The sequence below is a fragment of the Cyphomyrmex costatus genome, unplaced genomic scaffold (assembly GCF_001594065.2).
Source record: "Cyphomyrmex costatus isolate MS0001 unplaced genomic scaffold, Ccosl1.0 scaffold18, whole genome shotgun sequence".
In the NCBI taxonomy this organism is placed as follows: domain Eukaryota; kingdom Metazoa; phylum Arthropoda; class Insecta; order Hymenoptera; family Formicidae; genus Cyphomyrmex; species Cyphomyrmex costatus.
In genome coordinates, this window is record NW_017275824.1 from 2,681,626 (window position 1) to 2,697,886 (window position 16,261).

At 38.4% G+C, this 16,261-nt stretch overlaps 1 protein-coding gene across 1 annotated transcript in view; it reads left to right on the forward strand.

Annotated features, from left to right (window-relative positions):
- Positions 1–16,261, forward strand: part of LOC108772185 (POU domain protein 2) — a 136,062-nt gene that overhangs the window by 12,120 nt on the left and 107,681 nt on the right. The window contains exon 2 of the mRNA XM_018537675.1: positions 14,649–14,681. Coding sequence (XP_018393177.1) covers positions 14,649–14,681 — 33 coding nt within the window. The remainder of the gene's footprint in view (positions 1–14,648; positions 14,682–16,261) is intronic.

The following is a 16,261-nucleotide window of genomic DNA, read 5'->3' on the forward strand; positions in this document are numbered from 1 at the left end:
ACATGGATATGTAAATCTTCACTGCATTCATATAAATATTAAAAATGTCACACATTTTTCATTAATATTAAAAATGTTTTCTATTTTGAATGTATCATCAGTTTTCCATGTTGGGTTTGGCAAAAATCGTAACGCTTAGATAGGCTATATTGCTCTGAAAAAAGTTTTTGATATTTTGGATTAATTGCATGATAAAATGTTATAATTATGAACTCTATTTTTATAGTTATTACTGACATAATGTTAGTAATAATAATATATAATTATTGAAGTTTTATATTATTCCCAAAAACGACTATGAAAGCACATTAAGAAAAAAAGATATGGTTATCTCTTGAAAAACAATTAAAATTATAGTCGTTTTCGAATACAACTGTATATTCTTTTTGGCTTATTTATTAAAATATATATATAATAATAATTATTATAATAATATTATAGTAGTAATAAATATAAAAATAAAACTAAATAAAAGCAATATCTATAAGAATTAAATTTCTAACCTAATATTTCGCGCAATTAAAATTACAAATACCAAAAACTTCTCACTCAGTGTGCGAATATAGTCCATCTTTTAATTTTGACGATTGTTACATTTATTCGGAGTAAAATCTCACTGGAAAGCAACGCTACGTAATGATATTTTGAAAGAAGACGCGCGGGAGGTCGTTTTAAGTTTCGCACTATTATATGAGTCAGCATCAGGGTGATAGTAACATATATAGTCAGAGACCGGGATGGGTCGTTTTAAGTAAAGATAATGACAGTGTACACAGGAACATGCGTGCCTAATACCGACACACGTCCCCGTGGCTACTTGCCGCTTCCTGCCTCATGTATTCAAATTAAACCACGTAACATCGTCATGGAGCTTGTATAATGGTAATGATGATGGTAAATGAGAACCATGGACGCCTTCGTTCATCGCCGCCAGATCTCGGGAAAGCACTATGATTTCACGAGTCGCATGACGATGCACAGTCTTCGGATGTCGCAATAATTTGCAGCACTCTGCCGTCGCATTCACGGATAATAATTCATTCTCGAAATTATATACGAAAAATTATATATTTTTTTCAATTATAATATTCGATCCGTCAACATCGCGATAATTAATCGAAGCGAAATTATTTCTTGACAAAGAGCTATGATATTTTCTGAGGTATAATTCCAAACAAAGAACGAGATTAATGTATTCAATTATCAATGCCAAGTGCCATAGCAACGAAACGAGGAAGAGATCATTGCCCCGCTCGAAGAAACTAATCTGTCCTCGGGATCATTTCGTGATTCCTTCGGATCTGCTTTCTTTGCGCCGTCTCGTTTTTTTTTCTTCATGTTGAGCCTAATAACCTCTTCCGGACCTACATCTCGTGTTCCTCGAAGGCTTCGTTTCACGAGCGACATAATTAGTTAGGAGACGCTTAATGTAATTTTAATAACTAGATAAATAAACATAAGCATAAATAAGGCGGCGTAATTTGAATCCGGATGTGCCGACGATGAGCGGCTTCGATAAAGCACAACGTTAATGTCTCACCACATAGAGAGAAACTGTATGCTTCGTCCTGTCCTTGTCGCATGAATTGTGCTTGTTTCGCCTCTCGTATGCCGTTGCGTGCCATGCGTGCGTGCGTGCGTGCATGATCATGTTATTTCGTAGTTTATGCAACGTATGCTAATTCGACGCAGCCGCGCGTCGACCGTTCTCTAAATAATGAATAATCAAAATCACAGACCTGTTGGCTACGTTGGCTAAACTTCACAATACATCTGTTAGGCATGATAGTCTTTTAGAATCGTGTGGCTAATTTATGGAATGTCTGTTAATTACGATATTTGAAACTTTTAAAATTAAATATTGTAAATATTTTTGGAAAGAAGAAAATATAGTTGTATGTATTATACAATATTTTTATTCTATTTATCACTGTTATTAAATTTAAAAGTTCATCATTATTTTGCTTATTATAGCGTGACTTGTTAAACTTAGCTTCAGATTTCTTTCTCGACGTACTTGCAATAATTTTATCATTAATTTTTAGTTCCGTAGAAATAAGACGAGAGAGAAGATAATCAGGTTTTTTCACGCCTACTTTTTACTTCATTATTCTATTCCTTAAGCACTGACTATAATATGCAAACGATTAGATATTCAGATCATGCATCTCCCTTTATATACAAGCTATTATGGCATTTATGACGCTCTCTCGGATGTGGTTTTAACTGAAATTAAACACGCTGTGTTTAATTATATTAAAATACTTCTAATGGTTATGCACGAAGTTCTTATGGAAGCAGGTGTTGAAAAATAGCGATGTAAAAAGCTATCTTTCTTTCATCTGACATATCTGAATAATCATCTAAATAAGGAATAGAGGAGCGACAGAAAATTCTTACGTACCTTCTATAATAATAACGTTTTTTTTTAATATCCGAGAATATTTAATATCGTACCACTTTAAATATATCATCATTCTTATTAATTTAAATGTATTGCTAATTTTGGTCTTCCGGAAAGGATCGTCATGAATTTTTATGGGCCTGTATTCAAGGTTTTTAAACTGTTTTCGTTGTAGTTAATAAATCGCCTGTCGTCATGCAACGCGTACAAATTTGCAGCAAAGTTACGAGCAGAGATATCGTCACGTTAACTCGCACAGCCGCTACGAAGATTGATGGAACGCAAGTCGCGGGCACGATCGCGGCCATGAGAATGATCTTACACCCTTGTCAACGTTATCTAGATAGAGACTGAAATTCGTCATTCAGTTAAACGCGTCGCTATTAATTAATCATACTATCCCCATGCGGTGCTCCAATTTGAAACGAGGCAATCGCTATTAGTAAATATCTTACGACCTAACGATTTACCGATCATAATAATACAAAGATCCTTGGCCTCTTGCCAATGTAATTGCAGTACAAGCACAAGTTAGCTCATCTAACAAAATGTGTAATCAATTAGCCGCGTTGTATGTATGGATCAATGCGCTCCATCGTGGTCACGATCTAAGCTATACGCAATTTGTACGTTTAAAAATCACTCGCTTTCTTTTTACACGATGTTGTAAGTAAAGAGCGATGATGGTGAACTATTAAGCTGAAAATCTTTGTGTTCGTTAAATTTTTTGAACGGTTTGTATGTAATATTGTATATCTTGAAAAAAATATCAAATGGGATATAAATGTACATGTATTTAATTAAAATACAATATATTGCAAAATATATAGTTGCAATTTTATATGCATTATATTTTGTAATGAAAATTTTACGGATGCGTTTATTTATCCATCGCCATTGGTTAGTGATAATAACAGCATGTGCATGTCGACACCTTTGTCAGTCATTATTACGATGAGAATGCACATTTATTAGCGAGCAAAACATTCTTATTAATTGGCAATATATCTGCGTCACGTATAACCTGATTTTTTTTTATGTATCCTTAACTAATTGTAAGCTTTCAATCTTTACAAAGGCAATACGTACATATAGAAACGGTTACTATATATATATGTACATAATATTATCGTATACTTAAATACATACATCCAGGATGAACATAATTTCTCTATAACGATCTAAATGCTCATTGATTGGCTTAACGTAATACATTTCAAGATTACATAAAGAGTACTGTATAGTATAAAAAATCCCAGTGGTAAAATAATATGTGTGGATATAAATTCTTTCTCTGTAATAATGGCATTCTTTTTCTATATAAAAGTAAGAATAAACACCATTTTTATCATTGTAATTTAAATCACGCGGCAGATAAGTTTCGAATTAAAGTTATCTCAGAATAAAATGTGCTTGAGAAAAAAAAGAAGAAAAGACTGACTAATAGATAAGATTTTACTAATATCTTTAATTACTTCTAATTACTTTATCTCTAATCTTTTAATCGACATTACTAAACGCGTTGGAAAAATAATTATTTCCTTTTCTGTTTTTGTAATGGAGAAACTTCTTTGGTTCTAAAATATTCGATAGATGTATATAATATATATTTATATGTAAACCTATTCACGCATGTTCTCAATGTTCTGGCAAGACGAAAGAACAAACCCTCCCGAGTCGGCCATTGTTTACGGTGCTTTAATTAGTCCGCTAATGTGACCGGGATAAAACCACCAGTCTCTTATCTGATATGTTTCCGGCGAATCATGGGAATTATTTCCATAGATGCAAATACCAACGAAAAGGCGAATCGAGTTGCGCTTCCGGAACGATCTCATCGTGTGATAAAAACGACCACGCGTGACTAAGGATAGATTACTGTATTTGGTATGCATATACGATATTTTTATATATTAAAATTACTTAAAATACGGAGAATCTTTTTGGGAAGAAGAGATAAAATATATCATCATTTTTTTTTTTATTGAAAAGAAATTTCGTGTGCCTTTTCATACAAAACTAATTTAAAAATAATTTTCTATCTTTACATTACGTCATATGTTTAAATTATTACTTCAAGCGTGGCATTATCTCCTACAATTATCTCATTTAGTCACGATATCTCAAGCCAACTATATTTACAAGAGATCTACTCGTAAACGATACGGATCAGCGTTCTAAAATCGGTCATGTTATAACCTTAATCGTGTGGACAAGTAAAATGAGAGCCGTTAGAAGCGCTTATACTCTTTCGCACTTACGATACAAGGTGCCTAATTACACTTCCCGATTACACGTATCTACAAACGAGAGCTAAATGTATTTGAGGTTTATTACACTTACAGTCTTATACGAAACTTACACGAGATGAATAACTTCCAATCACAACTAACGATCGCTAACGGCACGTAATTGTCACGGAAAATCGAATGTTAATTATATTTGAAGAGAACAAACTCAGTAATTACAATGGGGCGAGCACATGAAATGCGAGGACGTTCCTCTGGGCGATGATCACATTTAAGGATATCTCACGTATGCGACGGTACATATTAGGCGACTTAACGAGTCAAGCGTGCTTAACGGTGCGTTGAGCAGTTCCTCGGGATTAACTGGCCGTGCCTAAACGCGTTAATATATTATTGTACCGGGCGCGTACAGAGAAAGACAGAGGTAATTAACCCTCGCAGCCTCGTAAGCAACCATATTTTAAGGTCCACTTGCACGTGTCTCTCTGGTGACTTCTTAATCGTCCGTACGACTTCATCACGTCGGTGATTTCATTCCGACATTCTCTTCCTTTTTTCTTTTTAATCGCTCCGGGTGCGAGTTCGCGGTCGTTAGCTTACCGAGGGTAAGGGTCGAATTGTGCCGTGTTTCGAATTTTCCACTTTTGCGATTTGGGCGAAGATACGTACTCGGTCTAATTTCAATAGTACTGCTTGTTTATTCATTAAATATATTAATAAAACAATGTAGTAAATACATATTTTCTTATTTACTTGCGTGAGAACTATCTGATTAATGCTAAAATACTGCAAATTAATTGACATTATTATTTGTATCTTGCTCGGAATAATCACTGGGATGTAATATTTACATTTCAGCGGGGAAAGATCTAAATCGTTATAAAATATTGTTTAACATATTCTCTTTTTTTACTAGTAAAAGTTTAAAATTATTTTATAATGTCTTGCTTATATAATGCGCAAAAAATAATTTAAATATTATAGGATGAAAAATTATCGTGTAATTAATTTGATTTTAATTAACTTAATTAAATGTCCATGTTAGAGAAAAAGAAAGAGAGAGAAAGTCACGCGACTCAACGGAACATTAATTAACGCTACTGAAATTACTTTCGATGTTCAGCGCGGCATAAACTTTTGCAATTGTATAAGCAAATCCTTCTCGTTAAAATTTCTATTGTGTACAAATCTAAAATGCAGAGACAACATTTCTTTCCGCGTAGTTCTGAAAATCATATTATATTGTAGATTCCGCCGTCAATTTATTCAGCGTCGTAATAGTCAAACGGTCTCTCGGCCGCTTCTCGATCGGTCTCTCTTCCTTTTTTCTCGATGTTCGACCCCAGCTGTAACTATCGTCAACAACGATATTCTACTGGATCATAATATCGATTTATCGATCGTCGACTTCCGCGAAGTATCATAAACCTCCACCCATTAAGGCGCGGTTAGGACCGTTCGTCGATTTGCGCGATGCAGGAAAACCGCGTACATCCTTTTTTCGTTCGCGTTCGTTCTCATTGCGCCGCGAATTACCGCAGCTTCTCGCGCAACAGAGAGGAAATTAATCCTAAGAACACGGCTTTTTGTCGATGTGAACACCCAAGTGGCCACGATGTGTTCTAAACGTGCAAGGTTCGAGTGAAGCAATTTGCGTCACTTTAGTGTGTTGATATCCTCTCATCGACTTTTACCTACACCTAAAAAGAGAAGAACTGAAAGAGAAAGTTTGAATCTATTGTAAAGTAAATTTTAACAAATGCATAAAGTAGTCTTGAAAAATTGGATTAAAAAATAAAGTAATAAACCTGCGTCTTTTCCGATTTAAATATTGTGACAATCATAATAACTGTCTGTCATAATGAAACGCGAGCTACATTCTTATGAATCAATATTCTTCTTTTTTATATCCCTAACCTGATTAGCTGATTAGTACATTCATACTGTTTTTCCTTTCGTTTTGTACTCGAGATTAAGTTCGGACTAAGAATTTTCGCTATCGGCATGCAACTTTGACAGCATGATGTCGGAGAAAGCCGTTCCAATCTCAGCAAGGATGACAGTGTATTAGTAAAAACAGCGGTAAGAGGTTCAGAGATGCTACGAACGGGCCCCCCACGTAAAAGGGGGCCCGATTCGACGGGGATAAAAATGCAGCGCGCGCACAAGCGACCCGACTTGGCGGTTCGGCGGCCAAGTTTACGAGTCGCTGCGAACACGGTCGTAAAGTTTACCATTGCGCGCATAAACCGACGCGATAATGATTACTACTTCCGCGCGGCGTGTCCCTCTTCGCCGAGAGGAAGTCGGCGTTTCGCGGATCGCCGCGCCGTATCTCATGATCGGCCGTCGTTCAGGCTTTTGTTCATCGTCCGAAGCAGGCGGGCCCCATTGTCCAACTTCTCTCTTCGACGTTCTCTCAAAGCCCTCGCTACCTAAACTCTCTCCCGGCACGAAATGCGTGCCTATACCACCGCGGTCGCTTACTTTTTTGCCCACGTAACTCTCATTTTGATCAATTTGAGTTTTTTGTCGGGGCGGCAACCGTTGACTTTACTACCGAGACCTCATCTCCACTCTTCGCCCGCTCGTCCCATCCTTTCTTCGTCTCTTTCTCTCTCTCTCTCTCTCTCTCTCTTTCACTCTTGGGTTCCTCTTCTCTCTTTTTCCCCTCGTCTTTCTCACTCCCGCTCGTTGATTACCTTTCTCAGCGATCACCCATCTTTTTCTCTCGTACGCACGCATGCATTAAATCTCATCTTTTGTCCCACGTGCTCCTTCCATCGGCATGGTGATTCACTCGCTCGCTCATGTTGAGCTTCCGTGACGTCCGGAATCGTCGCTAGACAGAGAAAGATATAGTGACGGATTGTTAGCCGGGGGCGGGTCTGATAGTTGGCACTCTTCTGTCCTTAGAACCGCGGCGGAAGTGCCTCATACTCGTGAGTTTCGTGTTTCATGTGTCTATAAATGAACGAAACGCAATGATTTCGTCTTCCGGTCAAATATTGCTTTAGCCCCACCTGAAATGATTTAGTATTGATCATTAATTTAAAATCCGATCGATTCGCAAGTAAGAAACGCTTGGTATACATGATTTAATAATATTGAAGCTGTCTGTTTGATTATATATTTAATAGAAGCGCACATAATTGAATGTAGAGCAATATGCGGAAAACGCGAGATAAAATCTACCTATTATAGTAATGAGATTATATTTCTTGTTGATTAATGTTTGTAAATTACATATAAATTGCGGAGCGCGTTGCTTTTGCTTTTAACTGTTCAGCAAACTGGTCGAATGAAGCTTCTTGAAGTCGGGCTAATCGTAGAATAGTACGTGACCGATCAAATGATCTTGTCGATTCGTGCTGTAAAGCATACCGTGAACGGAATCGTGAAGACCGACGCGCGTTGGACATTCTCTATTCGCTACGGTCAGATACAGAAGAACACGTGTTTAGTGTATGTTGCTACCATCATACGTGTAAGAATAGTTAACAGATTTCTCTGAGTCAATCATTTTCTTTATTTGTTAATTAATATCGTATTTATGGGGCTCGAGATATAATTTAATACATATATATATTGTACTTACAAAATATACGTTTCCTGAGTATATAAAACACATTTTCTTTTGAGTATATGACATTTATGTTTATTAATGCGCGAGATTGGCAATTTCTCTCGATGCTCTTTCTCATTCAAATTAATATCCGCATCGCAAATTATTCGCAATGCTTAATAGTCTAGTGACATATTTGCTCGCTGCAAGAAAATACGATATATACAAGATCGCCGAAACGAGACTTTCCCATTATCCAGTGAGAGAATAGACGCTGGCCTCGAAGTAACCGCAATAAGTCACGGAAAAGAGTAGTCGATGCTCCCGGAAGTAGAGTTGGCGGCGAATGAGCTAACGGATGGACACCGCGGACTATTATTTAACTCTAATTGATGATAGCTCGCAAACTGTTCCACATTGATGGTCATCGATAATCGCTAATGATTCCGATCTCTAGCGCACTGCTGAGGGGCACCGCGAAATAATCCTCTCGTTACCCTCTATCTCTATCATATACGCATTTCGAGGCACACGCAAGCGTGCGATGATCGATATTTCGCACGAGAAATATTGATATTCGGCGTAGATATTACTCTGTTCCTTTAACGGTATCGAATTTAGGCTTCTCACGTCTCTCATGACCTAGTTTAGTGAGAAATATATGGATTCATTATAATACCGAGCGCAAAAGTACAATCGCTTTCTTATGTTATACTTATATTATATTGCTGTATTATTTATTTATTACAAATTTTTAATATTTTATAATGTTTTAATTTATAACAATATTTAACTTTTTAATGTATTACTATATAAATTAAATTCTCCATTATAACTCTCTACATTTCTTAAAATGAAATCTCTCACTTCAAAAGAGTTAAAATACTACCACTATTGAAAAATTTGTACTCCTGAATAAGAATAGCAGATTTTTACTCTTTTTTTGGAGTGAGATTTTAGAGACAAGAAATTTAGAGACAATGGAAAGACATTTTGAATTTTAATGTGTATGGAAAAATAAACTCTTTTCTATTAGGTATCATAACATTAGAAAACCAAACATGCAAATATATGAATAACTTAAAGGTATCGATACTCAGAAACACAAATCAAATATCATAGTATACTTTCAAATTTGCCGTATACGTTTTATAAGTACGAGGTATGAGACACGTCTTGTAACTCGCCACTCGTCGAATAGTGCAAGTAATCGGTTAATCGATAGATGGTCGCGCGATATGTCGCCATGAGAAGTGGAATTCGCATCGGGCAAACGAGATTGTTACGTTGTTTCTGCTATTTCGTGCGCGGGCGGGGAGAGGTGAATGACGTGTTACGGAGGTAGTTAACGGAAGAGTCCTCAGGGCTACGTACATACGTATACGCTCAGGCTTAGTCGTCTTTCTCTCTCACGATGAGAACGGAAAAAAAGGATGGACGTCGGTGGTACAAACGCACCCGCGGTGATGATTAACAGCCGGGCCCGGCGCATATCTCCGGGGCCTGACCGGAGAGGGTAATCGATTAATACACGATATCGAGCCCGTGCGTCTCTCGCGGCCATTGTTTGTTGTTAATTACACTGATACATCTAATCGACAAGCGAAGATCAGGCTCGACTATGATTCGGCGATTTGACCGGTCGCGGATGCGGACCCGCAGCTCCTCCGACCCGGTTCTCCGAGAGATGTAAATGTTCCTTTAATGCAGATATCGACGTCACTGTACCGCGACGTCGAGATACCGGGCCAACGGCGGCATTGTTTGGTAACATTGTAATGTTGCACCGCTCGTTTATCTGTGGCCGGCATCGAATCCGGCATTCTAATTAATACAAGTCGACGCGTCACGGCGACCGGTTTCATTACGGACACGGCACGAAGCCGAGAGTTCGCGTTATGACATTCATATGCGAACGTATACCTCGCACTAATACAACGTGTGCCAATTTAATCAGACAGTTCGTTAATTTTTTTTAAATTAAACCACAAGAATTATTATAGGCATGAGAATGAGAATCTTGTAGATTACATTGAGATTATTGACATTATTAATTCGTTTAGCCGACGATGGATACACGATACATGCTCTATCTTATCAAAAACATTTTTCACTGCGTAAAATTTCTATAGGAAATTATGTTTTTATAAAAAAAAATTACAAATTCATTACTTGTCTGATCAGATATAAGTACACAAATATGATTACCATACATTCGTTTAATACATAAAATTGTTCTATGTTGTGTAATAAACTCACCTTTACATAATTAATAATATGATGCAATATTTATTTTGTAAAAAAAGAACAATAAATTGCGTGAAATATATTAACGCATTAGACAATATTAAAACTCCCGATTGCATAAAAGTAATATATTAATTAGATTTCGCTCGTTTTTCGCAATGCAATTGCTTTAATAAAATAGTTTGTTGAATGCAAATCTTCAAAATTGGCTTCGAACACGAATACATATGGTATTTTTATAACCCTTATTTATAACGAAATAATTAAAATTTATTACACTACTAAAGTTTTAGATATCTACGTATCAACTGAAATTTAGTTATCGTACTCTATTAATAAGAGATATAATATAATATTGCTATTATATTTCAATCAAAGTTTCATTATTTCCATCAGAATGCACGGAACTAACATGTGTGATAACAGTAATTAAACCAGAATATTCTAATTAAAATTACGAATCCTTCATATTTCCTCAAATAAACAATCTTATTATAATATATTACGTATTCTATATTAATTCAATTATTTTTTTTCAGTATACTGAACAGGGAAAAAAAATGTGTGATCAGAGTCATATCTTCATAAAGCGCAATGAGTTCATTTTAACATCCGGTTCGTCTCTCCCACCTGTTTCGAGGTTAGCTGTTAAATCGCCGGTTAATTGCGTGCGGCCGTTCACAAGAACGAGCCATGTTTCGCCGATGGTGCGTGGCCGGGCTCCAAGTGTCGCGTTAATTACTGAACGTTAGGCAAGCTCCTCCCTCCTGACGTATAGGTAGATGGATGGATTACTTAACACTTGTCACGCCTCGCTAATTAACATTCAGTCATCTCCCTCTCGGAAGTGCTTCCCCTGTCCCTCCGTCGCAACGATGACGACGCGACAGGTGGAAAGTCGTTTAATATTTATCGGCCATCGCTACCGACCCCGTTGGCACCTTTGGGGCCCGATACACGCACCGGCCCCGGCCCCGGTCATAGCTCAATCAGAATTCGTGATGGCGCGCGACGCTTCACGGAAAATATTAGAATACGACACCGTGATCGCCGATTAACGACGGATAAATCGACGGGTGCGAAGTATCTTCCTTTTTTTTTCTCCTTTCTTTTCTCGTCCGCGACTGTCAATGATGCAGGGTCTCGCGACAGGTTCTACGGAATTCCAGATGCAGGACGTTTCGTCCCATTGAATGTAATCTGAGCATTCGATCGCGCGACCGGGTGTCGTCGGAGATGTGCACATTGTTGAATGCAGGCGTACGTATATATGGTAACTAATGAAACTTAACACGTTCAATGCCGTGGCATTGCTTAGCTGACTCTAATATTGACGATGAGATTCTTGGAAGACCGTCGCGAGAGACGTTTTATTAGTTGGAATTTTTGTTGGTAGCTTATCTGCAGGATGAGAAACGCGCGCGGTCGATGCAAATGAGGCAAATCGAGTGCATCTTACTTTAGCAAATAAGCGTGTATGTGTAAATGCAATATTGTCATATCTATATCACGTCTATTAAAGTATAAAGATAATAACAGTAAGTTATTTCCAAGTTCTCCATCTATTAGGTCGCAAGTTATCTTAATTCCACTGCTGACTTAATCCAGTGCAATTTTGCTTGTAATTAAAGTCTTGGAAACGAGAGAAATGTTTCAATAAAATAATGAAGGAAAAGGCCAATCTGGTCGAAGCACTTGGTGTTTAATAATATTTTTATATGTAAATTCCGAGTACATCGTTTAGGTTTTCTGGTTTTTCATTTTCTGATTAATTTGTGGTAACTTTTGCAAATTGTAATATTTGTAATTTAAAAATTATTCGTGTAGTGAGTAACTTTTAAGGTTACCACTACAAAACCAGTAGTTTAGTAATTTATCGTGGCTAGAAAAACATAATTTTTAGATAATCGCCAAGTTAAGTGAGGTTAAAACTAAACCACAAGTTAAACCAGAAAATGAAGAACCTCACAATCAGTTACATAAACTGCTCACTGCCAGACATTGAGATGCAATTATAAACTGAAACTGAAATAATATCACAATTAAATTGATCGAAAAATATCTCAAATATGCATAATCTTTTTTTGTGTAAGAAAATACACTTAACAGTGTAACAATTTTCATGTTACGAGATGTGAAAATTATGCATACAGAGAAATCGCATTTCCGTAAAATAACGATAGTTCGTATGGTCACACGTTACTGAATTTGCTTGTAGAGTTGAGAGGTTAATTAACGAACTTAAGCAACATTTGATATGGTCAATGTTTGAATGGTTGACAGCCTGGGAAGACCGTGTCCCATTGGCGCTAATGTTGAGGCTAATGACTGTAGAGAAGTCGATGTCATAATTGAGAGGAAAAAAGATAATGCTGGTGTATCCTATATGAAGAACGACATTAGAAGAATGGTTATGACATAATTACGCAAATACGTCGTCTCATTTCACGCATCATCTATATACCTTATCCTTTTGGCCGGAAATTAATGGTTACACGTTTATGATTTTATAATCAAACACGTATATTTTATTATAAATTATAATATGTAAAATAATAGAATTACCACACTCGTTTAATTTAGAATTCAATTTTTATAATTATTTTGTAAACGCAATGCAGGGAATGTAAAAGAAAACAACTCCTTTCCTATAATTTCACTGTATAAACGAATTGTCTGTCCGTAGTCTTATCCAGTTAGATGAAGTCTATCATTTACTCATAACGAGTACATAATGAGACATAATCAGACAGACAAATTTGTTTATGTGGAAAGCGAGTCATTTCGATTCCCGTTGAGTTAATAAAATAATTATGAAAAGCGCTGCAGAGTGGGAGATTTCAACGATCCCGATCGATCGCGGTACGTACGCCATTGCGACGCGATATCTAATGAGGCTATTAACACGCTCCGCGCCGTCGAGGAAACGTGGACGAGCGCGCGTTTATGACAGCCGATGACCTACCTAGCGGCTTCCATTAGAGCCGCGTACGAGCGCCTTGAGTGAGACATTTACCGGCTCCCGCCGAGCCGATCCCTCGGCTTTAGCAGGTGCCCGGCTCCGCCGAGGTACCATTTAAAACTTCCTCGCTTTTACGCACTGGCTGTACGCGCGACGACGCGTGCCTCCAGGCCCCCGATCCGATCCCGGGCTCAAGACGCGCGACGACGCTATTAGCCAGCTTGGCGCATTAGCGGGCAATGCGCGCGTGAGGATTACCGACGACGACGTTACGTAAGTTCCCCATTACAGTGCGAATTATAAGCGGCTCTCTCGCGGCCAGCTGGTTAGAAATCACTTACGGCGATCGGCTCACGGTGGTACACTCGCGGGTTGGATAAATTATCGCGGGAATGTTCTCTGAACGTATATGCAAATTATGAGCGAGGAGAAAAACAGACGGCCGGCTCGCTTGAATAGATCCGCCGTCGCGATTGCGCCGAGATTGCGTCGATTATATCGGGTATGAATCACGATCACATTGCAATCGTCATGGATGAACGAGAGTGTGCGTAGCGCTAACCTGTGTCATTGAGCGGATGAGAATTAAAAATCAACGGCAAAATTATCCGCAGAGAGCTTCCTCTACGCGACGTGACGCGTGTAATTTAATACACATTGTTTCCTTCGATGTGAATTCACTCTCGAGGCTCCCGATATATGCATGCATTCAACCTTGTTGACTTGGACGCGATCCTTGTGAAATGAGATATAGAAATAGAGTTATTACTCTACCGACAGTAATAGATAATTATTCGAAATCATGACAATTGGAAACCAGCGGAACGATTATTAGTTCCGCGTGTATCAACCTCGTGTAATAGATGATCGGGATTTATACATCTACATCATGAATATTACTACCGTAAGATGGGATAAAGCTGTACTATGAACATTCTTTTTTCTCTCAGACGCACAAGTAATTCTAGAATTTCATTTTCAGAAGTTTCTTTTTCATATCAGTTTGATTTTATCCTGTCTTACACGATATCATTTATCAAACGTAATTAATAATCGCGATGCACTCTCTATGGAAATACAAATTATGCGATGTTCTATCTTGATCGCAGCGGGTGCTTGAGAGACCCAAAATGGCCGGCTAATACCAAATACGAATAATTAATCGCTCCACTTACGGTTGCAGAGCTATGGCTAATCGAATGCGAATGCTTTCTGTTGCAGATTCGTGCGAACCCGTTGCGGAGCGACCTTACAGTGAGTGACTCACGATCTCAATTTCCCAGAGATTACAAGACCGTACTTATGTCACGGTAAAAATCGTCGCGGAACCTTCTATTCAGTATCTTCCGTGAAAAAAATATCCTCCCTATTACGCAGTCTGTGCGCTTCGAAACGCGTTGACTCGCCGTCTCGACTCGCGCAATTCGCTTCCATTCAGTGCCTCATTCGCCGTTGATTTCATACAGCATTGCGAAACGCGATGTAACGCCGCTGGGTGCCTGTTCTCTCTCTCTCTCCCTCTCTCTTTTTTTCTACAACGCGCACCGGTCCGATAGTGTGCCTATGCAAACGCGTAAATTAGATCGAATTCTCGGAATAATTACTTCGAGCGGAAAGTATATCGGCTAGTTTTATATCGTAGACACACTAAACCAGAGCAAAAAGCGACCCGACTTTCCATCACAACAAGGTATACTCGTATTTTCATAGAAATAGTGAGAAATTGCTCTCGACCAATTTTTCACACATTTACATATATAATGTAATGAGTTTTTTTTTTTTAATAATCAACTAGTTTTTATAGCCATGTTGCGATGTACACCAGTAGTGAAAATCCGTAGTATACATAACATGAACTATAGGTGACTCAGTAATGACAGCGTACATCGGAACGCTGGTTTATAACGTAATTTGATAGCAGATTAAAAACTGAATTTTTGATATTCTCTCTTCTTGTATCTTTTGGCAAACTTAATTCTCGACTCTCTACAAGGCTGACGTTCTTCTCTCCTTTAGTACCTTCCTGTGCGTCGACACTTTCGTATTCGAGTTCAATGACGGCGAATCCGACAAGCGAATCCAACGACGACGGTCGGGAAGACGTTTCGAAAAGCCGTTCATCTCTGGGCGTGATATCAAGTCGGGGGCTGTTAGGAGAGCATAAAAAGCCGCGTTGCATCCGGTCGCGTCTCCTCTATGCCAGAAGTCGTAAAATTCAGCGTTATGCGATTCGGGGCCTGTGTTTTGTCCCCCTTTCGAGATTATGATTATCCCAGCAGTGGCGGCAGCCACCGTGGCTAATATCACGCAATAAGCACGCCGGAGCCCAAGAAAGCAACGGTCTATCCTTCTCTCTTCCTCCTTCGCGTTCTCTTGCTCTCTTTCCCGCTCTGTCTCTGCCTTTGGCTTCGTCCGTCTTCGTCTCTTAACCTTCTCTTCTTCTATTTTCTTCCACCGGTATATAATATGTGCCACCAAACCTGATGGTGTAAACGGTCATCCAGTGGAAACACGTGGATGGTCCAGGACGGAGGAAGAGGAGGCCATCAAACGAACCGCGTAGCCTTGCGAGGGCATTCTAACTTTCCTGAAGCGACTCCATCTTCACGGTCTATCGTACGTTTGAGAACACCGAGTCGCGGTAGTTGACTAGGTGTTGCGTTGCTAATGGTGGCAGAATGCCCTGAGGACTGCTGGGTCGTTCATGTCTTAGTACGCACAGAATATTCCTTGATAACAAAACCACTTCTTCTCTTCTCTCTCTCTCTCTCTATTCACTAAAACTTTTCCTTTTAACACTCCTCTTTAAAATATGAAATCTTATCTTTATATGA